Below are 27999 nucleotides of genomic sequence, written 5' to 3' on the forward strand. Positions count from 1 at the left end.
GATGCCAATGGCGAATGCTTGATGTGGCATACCCATCCACGGTCCTTGTCACAGCTCTTCAAGTGACAGGCTGAGGGGCTGGCCTGGGTGGGAAGGAATAGGGAGCCATGAAGAGTGTTAGAAGTGGGGGAGCCATGGCATACCAGAGTGCTGGTTCTCCTCTCATTGGGGTCACAGTATGAGGCATCTATATGTGCTCCCTCCTTCTCCCCTTTCTGGCTCCTCCCAGCTGCCCATGGAGGCCCAGGGGAGCTAAGTGCCCAGGGGTGCCCCACTTTCAGAAACATTACACATTTGGGGGCGGGGAGCAGGAAGGAATAGGTCACAAGGGCCCCGGAAACCATATCAGAAAAAAACCACGGAATGTCCTCACGGCCTCCAGTGAAGAGGGAGAAACACCACTTTCCTGTGCTCAAGAGAGCCTGAAGCTCCGAGGCAGCCGCCAGGTGTTGGAAGATAAAGAGGCATTTGCAAGGAGAAAATCTTGTTCATTTAACAAGCGCACAGGCATAGTCAACGAATAAGAACAAATTTTAAAGATTTTCTTCATTTTTATTTAATGTGTGTGGTGTTTGCCTGCGTGTGTATCTGTGCACCACACAGATGCCTGGTACCCACCAGAAGAGGCCATAGAATCCCCTGGAATTGGAGTTACAGACAGTTGTGGGCCACCACGAGGGTGTTGGGACCTGGGTCCTCCGCTAGGGCAGCCGGGGCTCTTACCCACAGGGTTCTCTCTGTGGCCCTGATAAAAAACATTTACCAAGTCGCTCAGCTTCAGTGTTCTAAGGCATTTATGTCTTTATGTTTAGGTTTTTGAGACAGGGTCTCATGTACTTCGGGTTGACGTTGAACACCTGACCCTGCTGCCTAGCCTGCAATCTGGTCTGCTGCGGGGCCACACAGTTGAGTTGTCCCTAAAAGACACAAGCTTTGGTCCACGGAGCTGCCCCACTCCCTAACTTGCCAAACTATTCAGTGCTTGTGATTGGGTAAAATTTGCACATGAGTTTCCAGCCTGCCTGTCACAGGCACCTACCCCGCGGACTTAGTCACTGTTGACATTTGTTTGGCGGGCAGGTGCTTTGTGCAACTAGCCCTGGAAACAGTGGCCATATGGCCCTGGGAAGTCCTGTCTCGCAGGTATAGTATACATCCAAGAGGAGGGAAAACATATGTCAAAAAAAAATTCCTTGCTCTGAAACATTCATCGCAGCTACCTCAGGACAGGATAGCTAGCTGTAAGACGTGGCAGTGGCCGTCAGGGGTAAGCAGCCACAGAGCTGGAATACTACTCAGCCGTAAAAAGGAAGGCACACCTGACCGTGCTCTGAGGTGGGTGGAGTCTGAAAAGCATGAAAATGAGCGACAGCCAGCAGACCCAAAGACCCCGCCCACAGAAAAAGGTCAGCGCAGTCAAATCCACAGATTAGAGGGGTGCCAAGTGCTGGAGAGCCTGCTGGTAGGGATGGGGATTTGGGGGAATACTTTAGGGTTACGTGGTGGTAACGAATATGCTAAAAAGCCTTATTCGTTTTGTTTTGAGACAAGGTCTCATGCAGCCCAGGCTTGTCGGCTCGCAACTCTGTGTAGTTGAGGATGACCTAAGTTCCTGATCATCTGTTTCCTTCTCCGGTGCTGGGACGATAGGTGAGCGTCAGAACGACCATCTCCAGACAGCTTTAAAAACCCCTACAGTTGGGTTGAGGAGGAATCTCCGTGGTAGAGAGCCATGTGTGAGGTGCTCGGTTCCATGCCTAGCAATGCTGGCCGCACACTGACCAGGCGTGCACGGAGCAGTGGGTTCGAGCCCAGCACCAGGTAAATTCGGTCGCGGCGGCACCTGTCATCCCAGAACACTGGAAGTGAGAGAAGGGGAATCAGAAGTTCAGAGTCACCTGCAGCTACATAGGGAACTGGAAGCCAGCCTACACTAGACCCTGTCCAAAAAAAAAAAATCTTAAAATAAATAGGTTAAAAAAAAAACAACATTTTTTTTAAAGATGGAGTCTTGAGGAATTGTTTCAAGGTGAGCGCCCCGCCCGAAGGTCCCGCTATGTGGCCTCAGCTTCAAGTCTCGGAGTCTCGCTCTGGGAGCTACTGAAGAACGTTTCTCGAAGTTGCGAAACGCTCAGGACCCGAGGGGCGGAGCCACCAGGAGTCAGCTGACCGACAGAACCAATGGTGTTCGGGGGCGGGCCCGGAGGACTGGGGCGGGGCCAGGGGCGGGGCCTCATGCAGGGGCACTTAGCGATGGATGAGCCGAGCCTCCTGCGGCGCCGCGGGCTCCAGGTGAGTCTTGGCGGGCGGGCTGGCGCGCGGGCAGTGCTCTCGGGGCGGGGAAACTGAGGCAGGGAGTGAGGAAGGCCGGGGAGCGAGGTTGCGCCCTTTCCCACCTGCTGCCCAGAGCGTTGCACGCGTGATGGGAAGGGAAGGGTCTCCGTTAGATAGATGGGGAAACTGATGATGGGCCTCTGGCGTGAGGAGAAGGAGCTCCAGGGTCCCCGCACCACAGCCGCCGGAGGGCGCCGAGCTCCCGGGTGTGCAGTTTCTGAGGTGGACAGAGCCCAGCCGCAGGCCAGTGTCGCCGCAAGCAGCTAGTCCCCTGCCTCCGGTCCTTTCCACAGATGAGGAAACTGAGACCCTTGCTAGGGAAGCCACCCCCACTTGGCTGCGCGCCTGGGATTCAATCTCTCCAGGGTCACAATTCTGTGTGACGAGGAAGGACCTGCAGGGTGTGTGAGTGTGGTGGCTTCTCCGAGCCCGGTTCCCGTTTTACCGCATTTGCGCCACCGGGAAGTAAGGACGAATGCAAGTCCAGGGCACTCTGGTTATAAGACTGTGGGAAACGACACCACCTCTGGCCTCTCCGGGCCTCAGTTTGCCCATCTGTAACATCTGCAAAACTCACAAAGGTTTGCCTCGTTGGTTCTGAGGCTGGGACCACACGCCTGAGTGGTCAACAGGTTTGTGGTGGGGAGCCGCTCACCACCGATTACCCTGCATCTATTGAGCGCCTGCTGCGTGCGAAGCCTCAGTTGCATTAGACCTGAGGTAGGCGCAGGCTGCCCTGGCCGCGGGAGGCTGGGCACAGGGCAGGGGAGTTTGGGGAAGTGAAGATTAAGTAAAGCTGCTCAGAGGGGGGCAGTGGGGCGGGTCCCGGGAGCGAGCCTAGCTGCCCAGACCCGGGCGGGAAGGCGGGAGTGGGGGCGGGGTTGATGCGCGGCGAGTGTCGCCAGGGCCCCAGTTAGATGCGAGCCCGCCCTCGGCCTCTTAAAATAGAGACGCCGCCTCCGGGTGAGCAAATGGGGGCGCGGCTGACGTCAACAAGCAGGACCTATTCCACTTGGGGGGATAAATTTTTCCAGATGATAGGCCCCAGGTTACAGACGGGGAAACTGAGGCCCGTAGAAGTATAGCGGTTCTCAGGGTCAGGAGACCATGGGTGGGCTTCTGGGAGTGGAGGGGTGTGCAGGAGGGAGCACGGGAGGAGCAACTCGGCAGGTGCAAAGGCCCAGGGCCACAGGGCCTGGAGAGGCTTGCTCTGAAGTTGGGCAGCCAGGCGTGGTGGGGCACACCTTTAATCCCAGCCCTGAGGGCGAGGCTAAGGCGGTAGGGCCCAGAAGTTCAAGAAAAAACCAAACAGCAAAATGATCCCGAAAAACCCATTTCTCAGTTAGAGCTGGGTTCGAAGGATAGGGCTGAGCGGGGCCAGTGGGAAGGCTCCAAGGGTAAAGGCGCTTGCGACCAACCCTGATGACCTGAGTTCAATCTCCAGAATGGTCTTCCACATTCGCTGAGGCACACCGGTACAAACAGTAAATAAGCACACGTGAGTGTAAAAACGGACAAACAGCCGGGTGGTGGTGGCAGCGCACGCCTATAATCCCAATGGGACAATGGGGAGCCTTGACAGGTCCTGGAGTGGGGATGGCCTGCTAACAGGAGACAGGAAGGCTTAGCGGACACTGGAATAAAGGCCAGAGTAGGATAGTGTCGACAATCCTATTTTAGAACCCCAAGTTCCAGCCCGGGTTAGAATCAGTTCTAGGCCGGGCAGTGGTAGCGCACACCTTTAATCCCAGCACTCCGGAGGCTGAGGCAGGCATATCTCTGTGAGTTCGAGACCAGCCTGGTCTATAAGAGCTAGTTCCAGGACAGGCTCCAAAGCTACAGAGAAACCCTGTCTCAAAAAAAAAAAAAAAAGCAGTTCTAGGCTAGTCCGTACTACTGTGCTACAAGGAGGTACCCTCTGTAAATTGACATCTGGAAGAAAACAGATGTGGTTTCAGGCCTTTTTCTTGCCTTTGGAGTCTTTTCTGACTCCTTTAACTGGCTAGTGCCTCAGCCAATCAACAGGGCTGCCTGTGTTTGGAAGCTGAACCCTGCTAAGGGCAGAGGCTCCATTCTTAAGTGCTGGAGGAAGCCCCTCTGATAGCCAAGGCTGGCCCTGAACTAATGGTCTTGACTCCACCTCCCAAGTGCTCTCCACCAGACCTGGTTGATGGCGCTGGGGTTGCCGGAAGGCAGGCAATGATCTCTCCTGTCACAGGATAGCCCATATGGGGGTGCCTGCTTCCCCCACCCAGGTTTACTTAGCCTGAGTTGGATCTTTGTTAATGATAATGGCATATGCCTATCTTCCCAGGAGTTGGGAAGCTGAGGCAGGAGGATAGCCTCGAGTTCTAAGTCCTGCCGGGGCTCCAGAGTCAAATCCCTGTGAGATGGACTCTGGGGTCTTTCTGCGCAGCTCACAGTGGCCAGTTTTCTCAGTTATAAAACGAGTGGTCCTTAACTCCGTGTAGACTACTTACCTTGGCTCCTGTGCTCCATGACCAGCTCGGGCTCCTACAAACTGTGTGATCTGTAGGCCAGGACTGAAACGTGGAGACAGCACTCCGATCAACGAGGAACCCCTAATCACAGATTTAAAGGGCAGACTCAGTTGGGGCTCAGTTGGTGGAGTGCTTGCCCAGCACACCTTGGCTCCTCCCCCAGCACTCTTAAACCACGCGGACTCCACCTAGCAGTCAGGAGGTGGAGACCGGAGGATCAGGAGTTCAAGGCCAGCCTGGGCTATGAGGTGGATTCTGTGTCAACAACCAAACAGTGAGAGCCCCGTAGCGACGACACCTTCCTGTGATTTCAGCTGTCTGGAGGCTGAGGCAGGAGGATGGCGAGTTTCAGGCCATCAGCCTGCGCTGCAGAGAGAGGCCCCAAGAAAAATAAACAACAGCCAGTAGCGGGGCGTCCGTGTGGGTGTTGCCGCGGGAGCAGATGGCGAGGGGGCCGTGAAAGCAGATGGCGCGGGGACGTGTGGGCCCACTTCCGGGGAGCTTTCCGGGGCCTGGCAGCACCCCGCGCCCTGCCTGGAGTACTTTTGTGTGTTGGGGAGGCATTTATACTACTCGTTGCTGACGATGCCAGCGCGCGGTTCTGTGAGACCTGCTGCTTTCTAAATGAGTTAACTGGGGCACAGAGAGGTTGAGCAGTTGATGGACGCCACACAGCAGCATCCCCAGATAGGAAGAAAACGGCCATGATTGGGGGGTACCAGCTGGAGCTCCGAGTTTGAATTCTTTTTCTGGCTTGGTAGTAGGGGAGCTGGTGTAAGACACACACCTTCATGAGTGGATGGGACAGAAAGGAGACCTTAAGCCCTAGCACAGCAGAGGCCCATCCCTTCTGCCTGCCAATCCCTGGCCGCCCAGTGGTCCAGCGCCTGGCAGTTTTCGCCCCCCTCCAATTGGCTGTGGGTACGGATGATGTCACTGGTTGCCATGACAAACACCCGCCTAGGGACGTGGGTAGCCTGGAGCCCACCATTGTAAAAATAGTCCGTGTCCCCAAAGTGACCGCCCCAGTGAGTTTGTCTGTTGAGTTGGGGGCATCTAGAGAGCCCATTTCCCAGCTATCCCTCCCTGTCTCCGTGCCTCGGTTTCCCAACCTGTACAGTAGATGCTTGGTAAATGAGACAGGACATGAGCAGTTTCTGCTTGGGAGGGGCTGGATTAAACAGTGACAGGAGTCAGAGCAGCCAACAGTAATGTCCCCTGGTTGCTGGTGCAGCCTTCCTGACGCTAAACCCTCATCCCATCTGGGGAAACCACAGCACGGCATCTGTAAAGCATCGCAAGGCCTGCACGGAAGTCAGGGGAAACCTCCCTGGTGCAGTTGGTAGTGCAAGCCTGTCCTTTCAGCAGTTGAGAAGCTGAGGCAGGAGAATCACCATGAATTCGAAGCCACCCTGGGCTACATAGAGTACTTTGAAAACAAAGCCAGGGTCGGCTACTTGGCTCAGCCAGTCAAGCCGCCTGCTGCGGCATTTGGCAGCCTGGCTCCTTCTCTGGGATCCACACTGGAAAAGAAAAACCCATTCTTGCAAGTTGTCACAAATGTGCAGATTTTCCATGTGCATGTGCTCCAGTGGATCCCAAGGCCAGGGTTCTCTCTTGCCTTCTGTGTACTACAGGCAGCCAATTTGTGTTTGTTTTTCGGAAACAGGGTTTCTCTGTGTGAGCTTGACTGTCCTGGAACCCACTCTGTAGACCAGGCTGGCCTCAGATACACCTGCCTCTGCCTCCCAAGTGCTGGGATTAAAAGCGTGCACCACCACCGCCTGGCTTCCGCTATCTTTTTTTTTTTTTTAAACTATTTATCTTTATTTTCTATGTATTGGTGTTTTGCCTGCACACATGTCTGTGTGGTGACAGCAGATCTCCTGGACCTGGAGTTATAGACAGTTGTGAGCTGCCATGTGGGTGCTGGGAATTGAACTCAGGTCCTCTGGAAGAACAGCCAATGTTCTTAACCGCTGAGCCATCTTTCCTGCCCTCACTTATCTTTTGTGTGTGTGCACGCACACTTGTGAAGATCTGAGGGCAACTAACGAAAGTCGGTTCACTCCTTCCTCTGTGTGGGTCCCAGGGATTGAACTCAGATGGTCAGGCGGGCAGGCACCCTTACCCACTGAGCCATCCTGCTGGCCCATCTATATTTTAGTCTCCTCCCCCACCCCGCTGGCAGGGCCAGGCTTGGGAGCCAGGTGAGCAGTACTCAGGTGAGAGTAAGGCTTAAGTTGCTCACAGTGTGGCAGGACGCCTTTGGTGTGGGCGAGGCATGTGGCGTGAGCAGGTCTCGACATGGCTGACGTTGCTGTGTAGTGGGGGGGAGACTTCCTGGGTTGACCCACTTTCTGTGTCTCATTTCAGAAGGAGCTGAGTCTTCCACGCCGGGGGCGCGGGTGAGTAGTTTAATCAATGATTAGTATAACCACAACATTGCCTTTTCTTTTGTCATTTTCATGTGTGTGTGCGTGCACGCACGAGTGTGTGTGTGCACTCACAAAACAAAAACCAAACAAACAAAAAATGGTCTTCCACCTGCAGGAAGGGTCTCTCAGTCAAATCCAGAGCTCAGCAGTGTGCTCTGGAGAGTTGCCAGCTCCACTTTCCCAGGCTGGGTCACTGGTGGGTTCTAGGGATCCGAACTCTGTTCCTCACCATGAACAACCATCCCTGCAACCACTGGGCCTCTCTCTAGCCTCTTCCTCCTTTCTTATAAAAGAATCCCTCTCAGCTTGGGATCCAGCCTAAGCACAGCATCATGGCACCTCCCTGTGAGAGGCACCTGGGCCACATGAGACCCTGATATATATGTATATATATATATATATATATATATATATATATGTATATGCCATTCTCTGCGGAGTTTAAGTCCAGTGTCGCACATTCTAAGGTCACCGGCTCTCCAGATTGCTCAGTGGGTAAGGCATTTGTTATAGTGCTTGGCACCCAAAGCAATCCCCAAGTTGTCTTTGGACCTCCAAGTGTGTGCAGAGATACTAAATAAATAAATAAATGTAGAAAAAGCAAAAGGGGATTGGAGAGATGGCTCAATGATTAGGTGCTCTGGCTGTTCTTCCAGAGGACCTGGGTTCAGTTCCCAGCAACCACAAGGCAGCTCACAACTGTCTGTAACGCCAGTGCCAGGGGATCTGACACCTTCACACCAATGATTTAGATAAATTATTTAAAAGAAAAAAGAAAAAGATTTAATTCTTAGCACTGAGGGAAAAGTTATGAAATATTACCTCTAGCCCAAGTACATTGGAATGGGCTTGTGTACCCCAGTGAGACTTGCTTCCTTTCGGCGCCCGCCAACAGAATCTGTGGGGCTGGCATCATCTGGGGAGATCCGCAGCGCAAAGAACATTTTGTTCTGTGTGTCCTGGGTTTACAGATGGGGTAGGACTTACCTCCTGTTCACTGAGAGCAAACAGCTCTAGACACCCCACCTTTGCAGGCTGTGTGTGCTTCAATTGGGGTCTAAGAAGTTCCGTGTCTTTTTGTGCTGGACACCCTCCCTGTTGGGAAGGAGACTGTTCAGTCCTCGGTCTCTGGTTCTTAATGGGAACACAAACCATGAAATGTGTGTGCTCAGGGAAATTAAACCGAAAGAGACAGGCGGTGGGCCTTCACTTGGAGGAGATGAGGCTTGATCTTGGAGAGGACGAGCGGTGAGGTGGGAGTCACTGTGGGGACAATAGCCTTCTAGAGGGAACGGCGTGGGCAAAGGCACTGGGGTGTTACCTGGCAATGGAGGGGGAGCTGGCTGAAGTAGAGGAGGAGACTTGGGTTCTGAACGAAGCCTCAAATGACCCCAAGTCCTGCGCACTATGGCTGTGCTGGGGCGGGGTCGGACCTTGCCCTGAGTGCGCTTTGAGGGACCGGGGGAGGGGAGGTGGGAGGAGCGCAGTGAACCGATCTCGAGGGTGAAGTGAGGGCCAGAGTCCTCGGGAAGTTACCAACCCTACATCACCCGTGCTATGTGTGTCTCCGTCGAGGGCTGTTAGGGACCAGGTCTGTGGGAGAGCGGCGATGGGAAGCGACAAGCCAAAGCGATCCGGGTGAGGGGGTCGCCTTCTCTTCCAACCCATGGCTGGGCGGACTGAATGTCCCAGGACCTGGCCAAGGAGGTTAAGACTGCAGCCCCCAACACCCCCTACTCCCCTACCCCCGCAATAGAGTGCTGGTCCTGCTGGCTCCCTTGCGCGCGCACGCCCTCTGTCTTCTGGTGCTCAGCCCCGCCCCACCGTGAGAGGCTCCGCCTCTGTCCCCACCCCCAACTCAGTTCTTTGGTGTCCCGCCTCCAAGGGCCCGTCCAGCAGCCACGCCCACCCAGAGGCCCCGCCTCGAGTCCTGCAAATTACTTTAATACGCCCCGCCCATCGAACACATTGTGAGCCCCCTCCCGCCCCACCGACCACAAGTCATACCCAGCTATGCGACTTAGGCCCCGCCCTCTTTAGAATACACGGTTCTCCAGGGAAGCCCCACTCTACATCCCATAGCTCCACCCCGCACCCCATAGCCTTGCCTACACAACAGATGTCCCGCCCCACTCCCATACCACTGCCCTCAGAAGCCGGGCTCGACTCGGCACCCATAGCCCCTCCCATGACCCCGCCTCCAACCCATAGGCCCACCCACAGCTGTAGCCCCTCCCCTGCCAGCTCCGGGGGCCTTTAGTCCGGCCGGTCAACTTCTCCGTCCCGCCAATGGTCCCACCCCTCAGCCCACCTGCTGCCCCGCCCCGGCCCCGCCCCTCGATCCGTGGCCCCGCCCCCGACAGCCGCCGGTGCGAGCGTCCCTCTATCCGTAGTCCCCGCGCATTTGCTCGCGTCCGGTACCACCGGGCGTCGGTTCGCGCGGTGCCGCCATGAAGTCCCGCAGGGAGAAATTGCTGATCCCGGCGCTGACGCTCGAGTGAGTACCGAGGCCCGAGTCCCGCGGTGCGGCCCCCGGGAGCCCGCGGGGGTCACGCCGGGTCGCCGCGGGGTCACCGCCAGCCTCTGTCTTGCAGTCTGTCGCCGAGCAGCCAGAGCCCATGCTTGCTGAGCCCCGGCAGCCCGTGCAGCCCGTGCAGCCCGTCGCTGGGCCTGCAGCCCTGGAGGTGAGTGGCGCCGCCCCGCTCGCGCGCCCTCCGCTCGGGCCTTCACACCCCTGACTACCCGAGGCCTCAGCGTCAGTCCCTCCCCGACCCCGGACCCCGCGGGAGCGCCCAGCTGCAGGCTGGCGCTGGGCAGGTGTCCAAGGCGACGCCAGAACTTGAGCCCAACAACTTCCGAGACAGGTGCTGGATTCCCAGGGCCCTGCCAGATTGTGACCTCGGGACCCGCCGGAAACGCCTCCCTCTGGTGGCACACAAGCCCAAATAGGCCGCCCTAGACCGAAAAGAAACAGTTCACCGACTGGGGCCCGACTGTGCCCTGACCATGTTTCCCAGCTGAGGAAACTGAGGCTCAAAGACAAGCCTGTTCTGAGGCCATAAGTGGGGCCAGCTTGGCCACCACACCCTATCCTCGGTGACTGCTGGGCTTCAGAGGCTTACCCCTCTGAATGTCAAGAGCCTTAACTTACCGGGGAGTCATTACATCTTACTATGAATGAGCACACCCTGTAAATTTTGAATGGGGAATACATAGAACACTAAATTCCAGACAATGAATGGGGTCACCTTCATTTACTCGGCAAACATTGTCTAGGCACTGGCCAGCACGCCCGGTAAAAAGCCGGTAGGTGTGAACTAGAATAACATCTCCCTCAGAGGCTTCTCAGTTGGCTGAAGGAGGCGGCCGGGGAATGGCTGACTAATGACGAATGAGCTGTGTTCAGGAGCTGACCCCTGGGGAGATGAGGTTGACCGGGTTAGGTGAAGGTTAGCCCCAGGCGGCTGGGACCGGGTGGGGTGGAGAATAGAGACCGTGGGGGTCTAGAACTTCTGGTGGAAGCTAGTGTGCTGGAGCTGGTCGTGTTTGCCCAGGGAAGGCAGGGACTGCTGTCACCACACTTACTGAGGAGTAGGTGGAGGAGGCCCAGGGGCATCCTGGGAGGCAGTGTGAGACCAGAGCATCTCTGAGCCCTTGGCTCCGAACCCGGGGAGGGCAGACCAGAGGGAGGGCCCTGGGCTGGGGACGCCTGTCACAGAACAGGTTTTACCTGGAGGAACTGGTGGAGGCTCTATGGGGACCAGGTAGCCACGGTCACCACCAGAGGGCAGCAGAACCACTTCGCCGGAAGTCACACAGGGCCTCAGCTTCCCTCCCTGTGCTGGACCCGGATGAATCTGATTTGTCTGGCAACCATTCGTACCTCAGTATGAGCCCTTCTAATCCAGGCACGAGAGGAAGAAGGTCCTCCAATGTCCCACGATCCCTAAGGTCCCAGGTCTTTTGCACTTGCCACCGACTGTTCAGAGCTCTGCCATCTTAGGTTTGAAGGCCTCCCTGGCGTCTGAAATGGAGACATTTCACGTGTACTCCATCCTTCCATAACCAACTCCCTAAACTGGACCCCATCAGGGCTGGTTTCCATGGCTCCACCCCTGAGCCACGCCCCCGGCCCCTCACTGTGGGATCCTAGGCAGGGGCTCCACTCTTGAGGCACACCTCTGGTCCTTGGTTTTTTGAGACAGAGGATTTGATTTGTTTGTTGTTGTTGTTGTTTGTTTTTTTGAGACTTTTAAAACAGGGCTTCTCTGTGTAGCTCTGGCTGGCCTTGAACTCACAGAGATACTCCTGCCTCTGCCTTCCAAGTGCTGGCTGGGATTAAAGGCGTGTGCAGCCACCACCTGGTGAGAGAGCTTTTTGTTTGTTTTTAAATATTTATTATGTATACACCTTTCTGTCTGTGTGTATGCCCGTAGTCCAGAAGAGGGCACCAGACCTCATTACAGATAACGGTTGTGAGCCACCATGTGGTTGCTGGGAATTGAACTCAGGACCTTTGGAAGAGCAGGCAATGCTCTTAACCGCTGAGCCATCTTTCCAGACCCCAAGAGAGGAGCGCACGTTTTTTTTTTTTTTTTTTTTGTACAGTTTAGGTTGCAGGCCAGCCTGACCTCAAACTTTCCATGATCCTCCTGCCTAAGCCTCACTAGTGTTGGTGGGAGGGGTAAACCCTGCTGCATGCCCATCTTCCTGTGTGATTACTGGGTGTTCATTTCCTTCAGAACTTTGAGACCCTCACAGGCTTGGCCTGAATCTTTCTGCTCACACTGTGTGCTCAGGGCAGGTATACAGCAGACGTTTATTTGATGCTCTGGTGAATGAATGCGAAACAGGTGGAGGGCTCTGTCGTCCGTCAGGGCCTAGCACAGATGGAACATAGACTTACCCTGTGGCATAGGGGAAGAGGCAACAGAATGGCTTGGTCAGAGTAAGACGCACCTAAGCCTTTGTCATTTAACTGCAGCAGCAGAAAGGCAATGCCAAGGTCACAGAGCTGGTCATGGGTGGCATTAGCCTCTGTCCAAGAGCATTGCTGGGAAAGCCCTAGGGAGCTGTGGGGTGAGTGTGAGCAGGGCATCCTGTGTATCAGCCATAGGGAGGCTGTGGATGAGTGTGAGCGGGAGGCTGTGGATGAGTGTGAGCGGGAGCTGTGGGGTGAGTGTGAGTGGGAGCTGTGGGGTGAGTGTGAGCGGGAGCTGTGGGGTGAGTGTGAGCGGGAGGCTGTGGGTGAGTGTGAGCGGGAGCTGTGGGGTGAGTGTGAGTGAGAGCTGTGGGGTGAGTGTGAGCGGGAGGCTGTGGGTGAGTGTGAGCGGGAGCTGTGGGGTGAGTGTGAGTGGGAGCTGTGGGGTGAGTGTGAGCGGGAGGCTGTGGGTGAGTGTGAGAGGGAGGCTGTGGGGTGAGTGTGAGCGGGAGCTGTGGGGTGAGTGTGAGCGGGAGAAAAAGGGTGAGTGTGAGTGAGAGCTGTGGGGTGAGTGTGAGAGAGAGCTGTGGGGTGAGTGTGAGCGGGAGCTGTGGGGTGAGTGTGAGCAGGGAGCCTGTGGGGTGAGTGTGAGCAGGGTGTCCTGTGCACCAACCTCTCCCTCCAGACAGACACTCTGCATTAGCATAACAAAGTTCTCCAGAGTGGGAAACAGGCCAGGGGGAGCATGGACAGGCAGGGTTTAGGGACTAAAGTCAGGGGGATAGCTGTGGCAGAGTATCCCAGGGCACAAGGGTAGGTGGGTGGCTCTTCCTGGACTGGAGGCCTATGAGACCCAGGCCTCTGTCCTCATTTGGGTCCTCAGAGTCAGGAGGCTCTGAGTCTTTTGTAGGGGATCTAGACCTGATACCCAGAGTCACAAGTAGCCATTGTAATCCTCTTTGTCACACCTAGCCCCTGCAGGGCCTATCCCTGGGACTCAAAGCACGCGTGTGCTGTAGCTCACCCGTCTCTCTCAGGGCTACCATGATGTGGTCCTCAGCGTCTGTTCCTGGAAGGAATTCAGCTCCAGTCCTTCCCTCTCACCTTCTGTGAAGACAGGTGCGTGCCGCCAATCCCAAGGGTGATAAAGTGCTGAGAACGGGCCCAGGTCTTCTCTCCTACAGCCCTTGTTTGTTTGAAATTATTCTGAATTTCTTCATTTGTTTCCTGTTTATTCTCTCTCCCATCTGAAACCAAAGACCACCCCCCAGGTTACCCCTAGGTGTCCCAGAGGCAGGCCAATGTAGGTGTTCAATAAATGTTCATGAATGAGTGGGTATGGATTTGTGCTCTAGTCAGCAAGGGTGGGGACACCTGATGTGGCAATGTCAGGGGGCGACTTGAGAAGAGGGATGGACTGGGGACACCTTAGGCTCCTGTGCCTCCGTTTCTTCTTGTCCAAGATATGGGGGTCTGGGCTTCAAATCCCAGCAAGGCTGGGCTACAAAATGTCTAACGGTTCAGGGAGCCGAGTGCTATCAGAATGACCGCCACTGACTAATTAGGTCCTAGGGGAGAAGGACAGATTCCTTTGGTAACTCAGTGTATGCTACTTACCTTTGGTAATGGCTTTCATGGCCATGCAGGCAGAGTCTATTGGCACCACGCCACATTCACCGCAGGGGTTTTACAGATGGGAAAGAAAGGGGCAGCGCTGGGCTGACGCCCCAGGGACAGGAACAGACCCGTCGCATCAGCACCAGTACCGCCGACAACCCACCCCGCTACCGGGGCCCTAGCAACGCCCCGCCTCTTCTGGTAAATGCCAAAACAACGCCCGAGTGATGGCACGGGGCTTAACGACGCCCCGCCCTCACTGCACAGAGCCCTAGCAACGGCCAGGTAACCCCGCCCCTTCTGCTCAGAACCCTAGCAACATTCTGCTCTTGCTGCCGAGGTCCCACTCTCATCCTAGAGCCCCTCCCCCCAACCTGGAGCCATGGCAACGGCCTGCCAGTGTTGCTGAGGTCCATAGTAACGCCCCGCCCTTGCTACGCAGAGCCCTAGCAACGTACAGGTAACCACGCCCCCTCCGTTCAGACTATTAGCAAAGTCTTGCCTGTGATGCTGGGGTTCATAGCAACGTCCACATTCGCTCCAGAACCCTAGCAACGCCCCGGCCATCCGTTAAGGCCCTCGAGTTGCCGGGCGCCACTTGCGGGTCCTAACTACGCTCCCTCCCAGCGCTTCCGGCGGAGCCGTAGAAGTGAAGGCTCTCTAGGAGCGGGCCCTGGCAACGCCCCGCCCCGCCACCATCCTCCATAGCGACGCCACGCCCCTCATGCTCCGCCCCTTGGCTGGGCGGGGCTCCCGGCAGCGCTTCCTCCTTGCGGGCCGCGCGCGCTCCTGTTAGCCCGCGGCCGCCGGGCCGCTCCGCGGGGCTCAGGCCGAATCCGGCCGATCCGGCCGAGGCCCCGGCGGGCGGGGGGCGGCAGAATGTCGGACCCTAGCTACTGGACGGCGGTGGCGGCTCCCGGACACCGCAGCCGCTTGGCCAAGGGTGCGCTGCTACAGCGTTCCAAAAGGTAGGGGCAGCTCGGAGTGTTGGGTCCAGCTGGGGACGCCCGGGATTCGAACCCGAACTTGGGGCTGCGCAAAGCGAGGAATTTGAGAAGAATGAAGCGGTCTGTACTGAGCGCTCAGCGGAAACGGCGCAGATGCAAATGCTCATGGCCCTGGCTGACGAGTGGGTGGCGGGTCATGCCTGTCTTCTCCTCGGCCCAGGTCCTCCTCCTCAAGGTACAGGCCAAGTGAGAGGTGATTGTTTATCCAGACCCAGGCACTATTGCAGCTTAGAGTCACCCAGCATCTCTGTGTTTGGATTTCTCTGTGTTTAGGTTTGTGTAGATAGGCAAAGTCTGGGTTGTAAGGACCCTAAGTATTGAATCCAAAGCTTCGGTTGTTCCCGGAGATACTATGGTGCCCTGCTTGGTTTACGGGCCTATTAGAACTGGCATACAAGGAGATGTGTAAACAGTTCTTTAACGTGTGCTCAGGTGGGATGATCCCAGGACCCCAGGTTGTTTTCAAGGCCTGTAAGCATGAGGGAGAGGAGCCAACCAATCTCATTGGCCTCCCTGCAGGACGTGGGGGCAGCTGGAGGCAGAGAGGGTGTGGCTGCTTGTGTGTCGTGTGCAGAGGGGGGGGGCGCAGGAAGTCCTGCAGGGACCTTTGGGTTCTGCTTCTGCACCTACACCTCAGCCCAGGGGGCAATTCCTCCCACTTTTGATAACCGCAGCCCTGCTTCCCTGAGTGGGGAGCAGGCACAGTTCGTGGGTCCCCCAACTCAGGGTCAATTACTACTGCTGAGTTCCACACCTGTGGCTTAGCTGAGTCTGGGGGGTGGGGCCTCCTGCCGCAGCCTGTGTCCCTCTAAGGCTGTTTTCACAGGGTGAAATGGTTCTGTGAACCTTTGGGTGTCCCTATGGGGAAACAGAGGCTCCCACATCAGCATCCAAGCTGGGCCCAACTCCCTGCCACACTCCTGCCGCTCAACCTGCAAGCTGTGCTCCTCATCACCCCAAACCCTCTCTGCCTCAAGGCCCCGCCTGTTGCTCCCTCTCTGACACTTCTACAGAGCTGCGTTGGTGGAGGGCTGTGTGGGCTGCTCTCCTTGTCGTCTGTCAGAACCGCTGTTGCTGGGTGACTGTAGGGGGCTGGGAGGAGGGCAAGAACCTAGTGTCTCCAGCTCTGCAGAGGTGGAGGCCAGGCTCAGGGCCCAGCGGCCTGGGCTGGGGTCAGGACGGGTGGCCCAAACAGACATGGCATCAGAGGAGAGAAGAGTTGGGCAGGGGTTAAAACATGGACAACCAGCCTGAGAGTCACATGCTGACTTTGGCTTTGTGTTGTATGTAGCCCACGCTGGCCTGTGATGCAGAGAGAATTTGGGATCCTGGGAAGGTGGGAACAGCAGCTTTAGGGACAGAGGGGTACCTGCTTCCCACAGCCATGGCTCAGGAACATGGACTGTCTCCCTGGCCTGACTCTCAGAGTGCCTGGCAGGGGTCATGGCGTAAGATGCATGGCCCAGGCTGGGAAGTCTGTCAGTGTGTCCTGGTCATGTGCCAGTGTCTGCATGAAACTGGATGGGCTTCCCACCATGTCATCAGTGGACCAAGGATGGAAGGAGACTGGAACAGGCTGTGTGCCCTGTGTGTTGTCCCAGGACGTCAGCGATTGGGTCACCCTCTGAGTCCCAAGGCCAGCCTTTGCTGAGTGAGACTCTGACTCAAAAATAAGAGATGTTTGAGCCAGGCAAGTTGGCACACACCTTTAATCCCAACACTCAAGGAGGCAGAGGCAGGCAGGTGGATCTTTATGAGCTCGAGGCCAGCCTGGTCTACAGAGCACGTTTGGAGGACAGCCAGGGCTATCTCATTTTGAAAAACAGTGGTGGTGGTGCACGCCTTTAATCCCAGCACTGGGGAGGCGGATCTCTGTGAGTTCGAGGCCAGCCTGATCTACAAGAGCTAGTTCCAGGACAGGCTCCAAAAGCTACAGAGAAACCCTGTCTCGAAAAACCAAAAAAAAAAAAAGGGGGGGGGGAGATGTTTTCTTAGGGATGACCCCAGTGGGTCCTAGAACCCTCTGCTAAAAACCCTTAAACGGACCTATGCAGGAGTGGTAGCGGTTGGTCTCACCCAACTTGTAGCCATCCTGAGCGCACTGCAGCTGGCTGCACAGCGGGATGCATTGGTCCCTGCTCCCTCAAGGTTGCCCTCTAACCTGTCATCCCTCCACAGCTGCCGCAGTGGCAACCGAAAGAGCCTAGTTGTGGGGACACCCTCACCCACTGTCTCCAGGCCGCTGTCACCGCTGTCTGTCCCAACAGGTGAGTGGGGAGATCCAGGCGGGTGGCCGGGTCCTGCGTCCTAGCTCCACCCTGACTCAGTCCCCGCTCCCACCAGCAGGTAACAGCCCCTTGGACAGTCCTCGGAACTGGGCTGCAGCAGCTGTCAGCTTCCCCTTTGCCCGGAGGTGAGTGCCTGGCCTCCTCACAGAGCTGTACCCTCACAGGGCCAGACCTGCCCCTCATTGATGTTTCCCCCTCTTTTGACCCCTTCCTGCCCGGTTCTGGTGATTTCTCCCTGTGGCTTCTGCCCTGGCAAACACATGGCCCTCCATAGCCACCTCTCTCATGGTGACAGGTAATTCGCAGTCCTGTGAAGGACAGGGGGCTGCAGCCTATTCAGAAATCGCTAACTCGCTGCCAGCCTCGCTGTTCACTAACCAAGAGCTAACATGTGTGCCCAGGGCCTTCAGTTTCACCAAGTATTGAGCGAGCACCCTGCGTCTGGGGGCTGAAGCCTCTCCTTTGGAGTGTCCTTGGGTTGTTGGGGGCCGGATCCTGACAACCAAAGCCTAGGTGGCACCTGCATCAGGAAGGGAGGGCTTCCTGGAGGACGGTACCCTGGGCCTGGCTGCCTGCTGCTGGTTCCTTGATCCAGAAAATGGGAATCCGCCCGCACAGCCTGCTGCAAATGGCCGCCAGGCTGTCTTTCTATCCGCCCCTGTCCCTCTCCAGGGCTGATGGCAGAAGATGGTCGCTTGCTTCTCTCCCGTCCTCCGGCTATGGAACCAACACTCCCAGCTCCACCGTGTCGGTACTGACAGCTGCTCTGGGCAGGTGGATGGGGGTAGACTGGGGCGGACACACGCCCTTTTGTGGCGTGGCGTGTGGGGCTCACAGTGGGCTGGAGCCTTCAGCGGTCCTTGGCAGGGGGCGATCCTGGGGTGCTGAGTCCAGCCGTGACCCTGACCTTCTTTGTACCAGTCGAGCTCGTCTTCCCGGGAGCGTCTCCACCAGCTTCCCTTCCAGCCCACAGCAGACGAGCTGCGCTTCCTGTCCAAGCACTTCCGCAGCTCAGAGAGCGTGGTGGAAGAGGATGGAGGCCGCTCCCCGCGCCTGCGCCCACGCTCACGCAGCCTCAGGTAGGCTTGGGCTAGGGCCCCTCCACCCGTCAGGCCCCTTGGTGTCCCTCACCCCCGTGTCTTGCTTTCAGCCCTGGACGCACATCTGGAACCTTCGACAACGAGATTGTGATGATGAACCACGTGTACCGGGAGCGCTTCCCCAAGGTGTGCTGCAGGCCTCTCTGCCCCTGCTGCCACCCTCTACCAACCGGGTCCACTAGCCAGGCCCGCCCCTTATCACTCATCAGAGCCCCGCCCACCGACAAGGCCATGCCCCTCCTGTCAGTCACCCCAGCCCTGCTCACTGACTGACCTGTCTCACTGCTGTCCTCCACCAGCCCCACCCCCTGTCACACCCTGACTACGGCCCCGCCCCCCGACTGGCCCACCTTCAGTCAGCCGTAGGGCCCCGCCCCCATTTGGTCCCCTTGCCCTTTACCGCCCACCCCCATCTCTGCTCCTGCCATTCACCCCCACCCTTCCGCAGGCCACTGCGCAGATGGAGGGTCGGCTGCAGGACTTCCTGGCGGCATTTGCTCCTGGCAACCGCCTGGCCCTGGCAGACGGTGTCCTGGGCTTCATCCACCACCAGATTGTGGAGCTGGCACGGGACTGCCTAGCCAAGTCGGGCGAGGCCCTGGTCACCTCCCGCTATTTCCTGGAGATGCAGGACAAGCTGGAGCGGCTACTGCAGGATGTGCGTTGGGGCGGGGCCCAGCAGGTGGTAGCGCCTTTGGGTGGCAGGGTTTGCAGAATCCCCGAAGCTCCCTATCGGAATGTGGGTGCTGCTCCGCCCACTTGTGGGCGGGGCCTCACCAGGTGTCCCCGCCCTCCCGCAGGCTCACGAGCGGTCGGACAGCACAGAGGTGGGCTTCATCGTTCAGCTGGTCCGCAAGCTGCTCATCATCATCTCCAGGCCAGCGCGGCTGCTCGAGTGCCTGGTGAGCCTCCGCAGGAGTCCTGGGGCTCGGGGACCCCTGAGAGTGTGTGGGGGGGTGCTCACGGCTTCTCCTGTGCAGGAGTTCGACCCCGAGGAGTTCTACCATCTGCTGGAGGCCGCAGAGGGCCAGGCCCGCGAGGACCAGGGTGTGAAGACTGATCTGCCACGCTACATCATCCGCCAGCTGGGCCTGGCCAAGGACCCTCTGGAAGGTGTGTGTGTGGGGGTCCCTGTGGCTCTGGGTCTGAGCTCCACTCTGCTTCCCCGAGACACTGACCCTGTCACCGTGGGGTGATACTGTACTGAGAGTAACTAGGGCCTGCTGACTGCCAGTTCCTGGAGCAGGAAAGTACTGGGGGCTCCTCTAATTTAGCAACATCTGGAGCACTAAGGGCCCAATCTTTTCTAGAAGATTCTATAGCTCTTGCTTTTGGGCTACATAGCGAAATTCTATTTAAAAGAAAATCTTACCTTTTTTTTTTGACAGAGATTCAGCCCCTGAATGACCTTAATGAAGACCAGTCCCCGGCTCCTGGATACCCTGAGGTGAGTTACAAGCTGAGGTAATCATGTTTTTACCTTGTCCTGAGTGGCTGGAAGAGGGGGTGAGTTTGAAGTGTATGTTTAATAAACAGGTGTGATCTTAGGGGTGTGGCTGTGGTGGGACTGCCCCGTCATATAGGTTTCCCACACATAGGCCGAGCTGGGGTTTTGAAGCATGTGTATGAGTTTGCCAGGAAGCAGGCTCTGTTTAAGAAAAAAAAAAAAAAAAGTAGCCGGTTGGTGGTGGCGCACACCTTTAATCCCAGCACTTGTGAGGCAGAGGCAGGTGGATCTCTGTCTACAGAGTGAGTTCCTGGACAGGCTCTAAAACTACAGAGAAACCCTGTCACAAAAAAAAAAAAGAAGAAACTAAAAAACTTGCACACTGGTTTGACAAGTTTGGACAGAGAGGAAGTAATAGCGGTCAGTGAGACAGCCCCTTAGACTTGGGGACAGATTTGCAGTGGGCGACCCTGAGCTTACCCCTTGTATAGAGCCGTGGCCTGGGCGGTCCATCCCGGAGGAAGCCGTGTGAAAGCGACTTTGAGACCGTCAAGCTCATCAGCAATGGAGCCTATGGGTGAGTCCTGGGTCGGCTGGTGCGGCATGGGCCTTGGTATCATAGCTGCTAGCTTCCCGCTCCTGTGCACAGGGCCGTCTACCTGGTGCGCCACCGGGACACGCGGCAGCGCTTCGCCATCAAGAAGATCAACAAGCAGAATCTGATACTGCGCAACCAGATCCAGCAGGTGTTCGTGGAACGCGACATCCTCACCTTCGCTGAGAACCCCTTCGTGGTTGGCATGTTCTGCTCCTTTGAGACTCGCCGCCACCTCTGCATGGTCATGGAGTATGTGGAAGGTGCGGCCCCGTGCACAACTGCCAGGATCCAGAGAGGAATGAGTGTGGTCCTGGAGGGCTCAGGAGGGCGGCAAGGCAGGAAGGGGAGCGTTAGCAGGTAAGAAGATCTCTGGGCGGGAAAGAGCAGGCAGTTAGGCACCAGTTGTGTGCCAAGGGCCATATTAGAGCTCAACCCTGCAGTGCCTAGCCTGGAGACCCCGCCCATGATGACTTAAGCATCCTGGGCGGGTCCCAAGCCTGACCCGAGTCCCTGGTGCAGGTGGTGACTGTGCCACACTCCTGAAGAACATGGGCCCACTGCCTGTGGACATGGCGCGCATGTACTTCGCGGAGACGGTGCTGGCGCTGGAATATCTGCACAACTACGGTATCGTGCATCGCGACCTCAAGCCGGACAAGTGAGTGTCCCGGGGCGAGGCTGGGTGCTGCTGGGGCGGGGCTCTGAGTTGGGCTGTGTCATTAAGGGTGAGTTGGGGCCTCAGGGGCTGCTTAACTAAACCTTGGCTTCAAAGAGACCCTGCTCATAGAAAGGCAGGGCTAATGTGCACATTGAGCACCTCCTGTGCAGAGGTAAGGGTCACTCAGTGCCATCTGTATGTGCAACAGGAATCGCTGGTGTCTCGGCTGTTTGCTCAGTGTAGCTGTGAGCAGAAGTGTTCAGAGCCTAGGGTTTGCACCTGCTGTCTGTCTCGGTGCTTGTTCTGTGTAGCTGACACAGTAGTTACAGACATGCAGAGAAACCGCATGAATGAAGAGCTGTGTGTGCAGAAAATGAGCCTCCAGGGGCTGTGGCTCTAAGCAGAAGATGCATAAAATAAAGGTCACAGTGGGACATGGCGGCACACAGCTGACATCCTAGTACTTAGGAGATGGCAGCCGGGGTTCAGGAGTTAAGGCTAGCCTGATCTACCTCGTGAGAGCCAGTCTCAAAAGAAAACAGAGTGTGTACATTGGGACTCAGCAGTCCTGGCGAGCACCCCGCCTGAGTGACCCTGCCCTGCCCACAGCCTGCTCATCACCTCCCTTGGCCACATCAAACTGACGGACTTTGGCCTGTCCAAGATCGGCCTCATGAGCATGGCCACCAACCTGTACGAAGGTCACATCGAGAAGGATGCCCGAGAGTTTGTGGACAAACAGGTGCGACCCAACCTGACCCAGGGGCAAGACTAAAAAAAAAAAACCTATCTCCCAAACTCCCCCAGACTGGCCCCACTTCCCCATCCCGTACAGGTGTGTGGAACGCCCGAATACATTGCACCGGAGGTGATCTTCCGCCAGGGCTATGGGAAGCCAGTGGACTGGTGGGCTATGGGTGTCATCCTGTATGAGTTCCTGGTGGGCTGTGTGCCGTTCTTCGGGGACACGCCTGAGGAGCTGTTTGGACAGGTGGTCAGTGGTACGTCTTTTTTTTTTTTTTTTTTTTTATACGGTTTCTCTGTGTAACAGCCTTAGCTGTCCTGGAACTAGCTCTTGCAGATCAGGTTGGCCTCAAACTCACAGAGATCCACCTGCCTCTGCCTCTCAAGTGCTGGGATTAAAGGCGTGCGCCGCCCTGTCAGTAGTACCTCTTAAATGAAGGCTAGAGAGGTGGCTCAGAGGTTAAGATCACTGACTGCTCTTCCAGGGGTTCTGAGTTCAGTTCCCAGCAGCCACATGGTGACTCACAACCTCTGTACTGAGGTCTGGTGGCATACATGGAGGCTGAATGTTGTATACACAATAAATAAATCTTTTTTTTTTTTAAGAAAAAAAGGCTCTCATACTGGGAGGGGACTGACCACAGTGCTAACAGCACTTGGAGGGACTTGTTAGAAGGTTCTAGAAAGGGCACCCTGTGATTCCTCCCACCTTTCTCAGATGAGATCATGTGGCCAGAGGGAGATGAGGCACTGCCCGCCGATGCCCAGGATCTCATCACGAGGCTTCTGCGCCAGAGCCCCATGGACAGGCTGGGAACTGGTGAGCCATTGACTGTGGGGGCGGGGGCTGCCCACTAGGACAGAGCACATAGGACTAACCAGAGACCTGTGTAAGACTCTGAAGGAAGTAACTGGGACTGTGAGAGGGACAGAGTGGGGGTCACATAGGCCTGAGCCTGCATGTCTACAGGGGGCACCCATGAGGTGAAGCAACACCCTTTCTTCCTGGCCCTGGACTGGGCAGGGCTTCTGAGACACAAGGCAGAGTTTGTCCCACAACTTGAAGCTGAGGATGACACCAGCTACTTTGACAGTAAGTAGCTCGGGGATGCAGACCGGTCGGTGCCTCATGCCCCTGTCCACCCTGTCTTTGCCCCTCCCCCCATTCTGTCTGTCTCCTCTTGAATGCAGCTCAGTGTTGACATGCCACATTTTAGATGCATGAAGTCCTAGCTGTGGACACAGCTTTTGGGGACACAGTAGGATCTGCTCTGAGGTCCCTGTGCTGGCTGACCTTCTTCCTGACCGAGTATTACAGCACAGCCCTGGGCCGCTCAGGGTGTCCCCGGCCGCTCCAGCTTTTCCCTTCACTCCCACAGCGCGCTCTGAACGCTACCGCCACTTGGGCTCTGAGGACGATGAGACCAATGACGAGGAGTCATCCACGGAGATCCCCCAGTTTTCCTCCTGTTCCCACCGCTTCAGCAAGGTAGGGCTGGGCAGCAGAAACCTATGTTCCTGAGTCTGTCTTGTTTGGTTCGCGTTCTGAGACAGGCTCACTCTGCTGCCTACCCTCCTGCCACAGCCTCCCCAGTACTGGGGTGACTGGTGTGTGCTGCCAGTTCCCCTATTATTGCCACTAAAAAAACCCAACACCCCACAGGTTTACAGCAGCTCTGAGTTCCTGGCTGTGCAGCCTAACCCCACATTAGCCGAAAGGAGTTTCAGCGAGGACCGGGAGGAAGCATGGGAGCGGAGCATCGAAGGTGACAGTGGCCGCCGGCTGAGCACTGACCTCCGGTAGGTGGGCTGAGGAGCTAGGAAGAATCAGGTCACAAAGTCTGACGTCATGGGAGCTTCCTGTTGGCCCAGTAGAAAAGAATGAGATGTAGGCCTATGCCTTGGTACATCACACTGCTGTGTTCCGTGGCACAGCTGAGCCTTGGCTCCCATGGCCCCTGCTACCCAGGGTGCACTTGGCTAGCAACTGCGTTCATCCTTTGCATTTCAGACTTAACAGAGGCAGTGTTGGCTAGAGGGTAGGATTGGAAACTGGGTTCTTAGGGTTGAGTAGGACTTCTCTGAGTGTGGCTGAGTGGCATGGGCTTCTCCATTAAACAGGCTGCGGTCCTGGACATGCGCCTCCTCCTCTCTATCCGACCGGGGTCCCAGCCCGGCTCTCCTAAGCACCATCAGCCTGGACACGATGCCAAAATTTGCCTTCTCGTCTGAAGATGAGGGAGCAAGTGCAGGGCTTGCTGACCCCAAGAAGCCTGTCTTCATTCTAGGGGAGTCTGAACCCCCACCCCCAACCACCCCAGTGACACCCAAGCCCTGCAATCTTTCTGGTAGGTGGACCTCAAGAGAGTGCAGACTGGGGGCTATCTGAGATGGATTTTGAAACAGGAATAGAAATCATGCTTTTATAGTAAGACAGGCCCCGGGCACTGCTAGAAGCTGCCTCTAGCTTCACACAGTTGGGCTGAGATGAAGAGGGTCAGGCTCACCCCGTTTGTCCCCCCAGCTGATACGGCTGTCCTCAGCCATGCCCGCCTTCGAAGCAACAGCACCGGCGCCCGGCACTCGACTCCTCGGCCCCTTGATGCTGGCAGAGGCCGCCGCCTTGGAGGCTCAAAAGACGCCGGGCCCGAGAAGCCCCGGGCCTCCCCTGCCTCTGGCGGGGGTGGGGGCCGAGTGCCCAAGTCAGCCTCTGTATCTGCCCTGTCCCTCATCGTCACCGCAGGTAACGTCGGGCTGGGGTGAGGAGGAGGTTCTGGAGCTGGGCTTGTGCACTGGCTCCAGGTTGGGGGCTTGTGACCCCCGTGGGAAAAAGATAGAGCCCCACGCGCAGTGTCCCTGCTGCCCCCCACAGACGATGGAAGTGGGGGTCCCCTCATGAGCCCCCTGTCGCCACGCTCGCTGTCCTCCAACCCCTCCTCCCGAGACTCATCACCCAGCCGGGACCCGTCACCCGTGTGTGGCAGCTTGCGGCCCCCCATCGTCATCCACAGCTCAGGCAAGAAGTACGGCTTCAGCCTGCGCGCCATTCGTGTCTACATGGGTGACAGCGATGTGTACACAGTGCACCATGTGGTTTGGGTGAGTGTGCATGCTACTTACTTGGCTTGATTCTTGACAAACCCCTCCAGAACCCCACTGTGGGTCCCAGCCGTGGGAACCAGCGTGCTCTCTGACCCTGAGTGAATCCTACCCTACTCTATAACTAGGGGAAACTGAGGCATTGGCTTAATAGAACTAGGCTCAGGTTTCAAGGGGCCTGCGGGTGCAGCTTGGAGTGTCTGACCCCTTATTCTGTGTCGGCAGAGTGTGGAGGAGGGCAGCCCTGCGCAGGAGGCTGGGCTGCGCGCTGGTGACCTCATCACGCACATCAACGGGGAGTCGGTCCTGGGCCTGGTGCACATGGATGTGGTGGAGCTGCTGCTGAAGGTGCGACCCATGGGTCCCTCGCCCGCCCGCGTGTGACCACTTCGCACCGGGGCAGCAGCGCCACACCATAGCTGCCTGTCCCCGGGAGGTTCTCGCCGTCTGGTGACTGGTGTCCCCTCCCGCAGAGCGGTAACAAGATTTCCCTACGTACCACCGCCCTGGAGAACACCTCCATCAAGGTGGGGCCTGCGCGGAAGAACGTGACCAAGGGCCGCATGGCCCGCAGGAGCAAGCGCAGCCGCCGACGCGAGACCCAGGATCGGTGAGCCGGGCGGGCAGTGGGGCCCCAGCTTCCTCTGCCTCCGCGGCCTCCCTCACTGTCACCATGCATGTCCCCAGGCGGAAGTCTCTGTTTAAGAAGATCTCCAAGCCGTCTTCTGTGCTCCACACCAGCCGTAGCTTCTCCTCAGGCCTCCACCACTCCCTGTCCTCCAGCGAGAGCCTCCCTGGATCGCCCACGCACAGCCTGTCCCCCAGCCCCACCACCCCCTGCCGCAGCCCTGCCCCGGATGCCCCCACAGGTGGGTGCGCTTACAGCCAGGGTGGCTGTTTATAAGGCAGATGTGAGCTGGTATCCTTCATCCCAGATGAAGAGTTCCAGGCCATTCTGGTGTACATAGCAAATCCCAGCCTAGCTTGGGCTTCATGAGACGCTGCATGGGAATATGAATTATATGCATATGTGTAATAGGGATCAGCGGGGGGGGGGGCCAGGTGTGTGCTTGAGCTGAGGGGACGGCATAACGGCCTCCTGCTGATGGTCCACAATAGTTAAGGTCAGACACAGCTTTAAGGAAGGGTTAAGAGGAGACAGAGAAGGCTCCTAGGAGGAGGGGGTAAATGAAGCCTGACTTTGATGGATGAGTAGATGGTAACAGTGGAGGTTTGGGTTCCCATTAGTTTGGTTAGTCCAGGCTCTACTACCAGGAGGGGGACACTGACCAGTTCCTGTTGCCCACAGACACAACATCCCCACCCAGTGTATCCCCAAGTTCCAGCAGCCCTGCCTCTCCTGCCACTGGCCACACCCGTCCCAGCTCACTACATGGCCTGGCGGCCAAGCTCGGGCCACCTCGTCAAAAGAGCGGCCGCCGCAAATCCACCAGCAGTATCCCACCATCCCCACTGGCCTGCCCGCCAGTGCCCACGCCCCCACCACGCTCACCATCGCCACTACCTGGGCACATCCCTATACCTGCGCGGTCCCCTAGGCTCCGCAGGGGTCAGTCGGCCGACAAGCTAGGCCTGGGCACCAGTGAACGGCTGGATGGGGATGGAGGCCGGCGTGGCCGCGGGGCTGAGGCCGAGCTGGTTGTCATGAGGAGGCTGCACCTCTCTGAGCGCCGGGACTCCTTCAAAAAGCAGGAGGCCGTGCAGGAGGTGAGCTTCGATGAGGAACCAGGACCACCTCGGACGGTGCCCAAGATCGCTGTTCAGGGTGCAGAGGCCGCTCCTGGAACCCCAGGGCCAGCTGTGAAAGACTGACCACCACCCCTGCCGCAGTTCCTCACGGAGTTGTCATTCCCACAAACACCTGCATGGGGCGCGGCCATCAGCCGGGGACACACGCCAGGAGGGTGCTCCCCACCCAGGAAGTGCTGGGGTGGGGGTGCCTGTGACTGTAAATAGCAAGCCCTCCTACTAATTTATTACTTTTTATAAGCAATAGCCAAGCTGGCCGCCCTGGCGGAGGCGGCTTTGCAGCCTGCAGAGCCTGTTCTGTGGGCCAAGACGGAGCACTCTGGGCAACTGTGTTTTCTAGTTTGTCCAAGTATCGGTGTATGTTGTGTGCGTGCCCTTCCCAGTCCCAACCCAAGACCCACTCCAGGGAACACAGGCCTGTCCTGGTCCAGTTTGGGCCGGACATGACGCATGCTTGTGACCCCAGAGCTAGGGAGGCTGAAAGGGGACGGCCAGGTCCGTGTGGTCTTCGTGTGAGCAACCAGCCTCAGACTGTCAGGCTACATCTGGCTTCAGCTCCTGCATGCTTCAGCTTAGAGCAAGTGTGGGAACAGGGGGCTGAATGGTGAATAGTTCTCTAGATGAGGTGAAACAACCTGTGCCCTCTAGAGGCGAAGTCAGCTGGGAGAGAAGTGCTCTGTGCCTGGGCTGCTGTGTTTATGAGACTAACCCCAGTGCTCCTGGGTTCCCCCAGCTCTCTGTGATCCAAGCAGCTGAGGTCTCAGAGCTTTGTCCCACAATGGCCGAGTGAGATTCCTGGCCCTGCTGTCAGCTTGGTCATGGGGGAGCCCAGGTTATCCCCCATGATGCTCTGCAACCCAGCAGGCAACCAGTAGGTGGCCAGTGATGCAGTCTGCCCACTCTGAGGGGCCGGGGGATTCCTAGGCACTCAAACCTGCTCTGCACCCTCCCTGACTCCCAGCCAGCACTGCCTGCTGAAGGGGAGCCCAAGGCTGTGCATGACTAGCCCCCCACCATCCTGGGGCTGGCATTGAATAAAAGCCCACGAAGACATCAAGCCTTGTATGTGCTTTTGTGAGTAAGCAGGCAGAGGATGGGGAAACTGTTGGCTCAGTATCTGAGGTGGTTTTGCAGGAGTCTGCTTAAGCACTTAATCCAAGCCAAGCTGCATCCCAGCATCTAGGAGACTGGGATCTGAACCAGCCAGAGCAATGGCAAAAATCCTATCCTAAGATAAAACTAAAGAAAATAAAGTGTTTCCAGGTATGACAGTATGGACCTGTAAAACGGGTGACTGAGCATGAGGGTCAGGGCTCAAATGCACCTGGGCTCAGAACAAGACTGCCTCAGAAGGTAAGAGCTGAAGCAGTGGGTAGCTGGGTGGTTAAAAGCACATGGCTTGCTCTTCCAGAGGACACGGTTTGATCACCCACATGGTGGCTCACAACTAGCCACTGTTGTCCAGTTCCGGGGTAAC

The 27999-nt window shown here is 57.1% G+C and overlaps 2 protein-coding genes across 18 annotated transcripts; one reads left to right on the forward strand and one right to left on the reverse strand.

Moving 5' to 3' along the window:
* Window positions 1-9017, reverse strand: LOC126491760 (uncharacterized). Of its 6 annotated transcripts, XR_007589449.1 has the most exons (4): window positions 8595-9017; window positions 8261-8368; window positions 4815-4916; window positions 3-1859 (listed from the first exon to the last, which is right to left on the reverse strand). XR_007589449.1 is itself a non-coding variant. In XM_050127589.1 (2 exons), the coding sequence occupies exon 1, from the start codon at window positions 6118-6120 to the stop codon at window positions 5146-5148; it is 975 nt and encodes a 324-aa protein (XP_049983546.1). In that variant the 5' UTR covers window positions 6121-7234; the 3' UTR covers window positions 1-1859; window positions 4815-5145. The 6 variants fall into 6 exon arrangements, 2 of the variants coding, with proteins under 2 accessions (XP_049983546.1, XP_049983547.1); XR_007589448.1 differs by having other exon boundaries at window positions 8096-9017; XR_007589447.1 differs by having other exon boundaries at window positions 4-1859; window positions 8261-9017.
* Mast3 (microtubule associated serine/threonine kinase 3) lies at window positions 2239-27741 on the forward strand. Of its 12 annotated transcripts, none has more exons than XM_050127574.1 (28): window positions 2239-2292; window positions 7212-7243; window positions 16997-17085; window positions 17162-17231; window positions 17381-17401; window positions 17779-17857; window positions 18028-18185; window positions 18257-18332; window positions 18655-18864; window positions 19007-19108; window positions 19187-19319; window positions 19595-19653; window positions 20145-20230; window positions 20303-20511; window positions 20771-20909; window positions 21519-21651; window positions 21745-21910; window positions 22372-22473; window positions 22624-22746; window positions 23033-23142; window positions 23317-23453; window positions 23775-24001; window positions 24178-24396; window positions 24526-24752; window positions 24978-25100; window positions 25226-25362; window positions 25440-25621; window positions 26062-27741. In XM_050127574.1, exons 1-28 carry the CDS (start codon window positions 2254-2256, stop codon window positions 26583-26585), a joined length of 3912 nt encoding a protein of 1303 aa, XP_049983531.1. In that variant the 5' UTR covers window positions 2239-2253; the 3' UTR covers window positions 26586-27741. The 12 variants fall into 12 exon arrangements, with proteins under 12 accessions (XP_049983531.1, XP_049983532.1, XP_049983535.1 ...); XM_050127575.1 differs by having other exon boundaries at window positions 17165-17231; XM_050127576.1 differs by lacking the exons at window positions 2239-2292; window positions 7212-7243 and adding exons at window positions 9611-9770; window positions 9868-9957.
* Window positions 27742-27999: the final 258 nt, after the last annotated feature.

Source organism: Alexandromys fortis, unplaced genomic scaffold (assembly GCF_014885135.2).
Source record: "Alexandromys fortis isolate MF-2015 unplaced genomic scaffold, M_Fortis_MF-2015_v1.1 scaffold_284, whole genome shotgun sequence".
Taxonomy (NCBI): domain Eukaryota; kingdom Metazoa; phylum Chordata; class Mammalia; order Rodentia; family Cricetidae; genus Alexandromys; species Alexandromys fortis.

What these genes read in the sequence shown, in the direction of transcription:
- LOC126491760 (XM_050127589.1), bottom strand. Translation starts at nt 6,120, where the DNA reads ATGCCGTGCTGTGGTTTCCCCAGATGGGATGAGGGTTTAGCGTCAGGA.
- Mast3 (XM_050127576.1), top strand. Translation starts at nt 9,724, where the DNA reads ATGAAGTCCCGCAGGGAGAAATTGCTGATCCCGGCGCTGACGCTCGA. An exon ending in CACCTCTCTCATGGTGACAG is followed by an intron (nt 17,402 to 17,778) that starts GTAATTCGCAGT and finishes GTCCCTCTCCAG; the next exon opens with GGCTGATGGCAGAAGATGGT. An exon ending in TGCCCCGGATGCCCCCACAG is followed by an intron (nt 25,622 to 26,061) that starts GTGGGTGCGCTT and finishes TGTTGCCCACAG; the next exon opens with ACACAACATCCCCACCCAGT.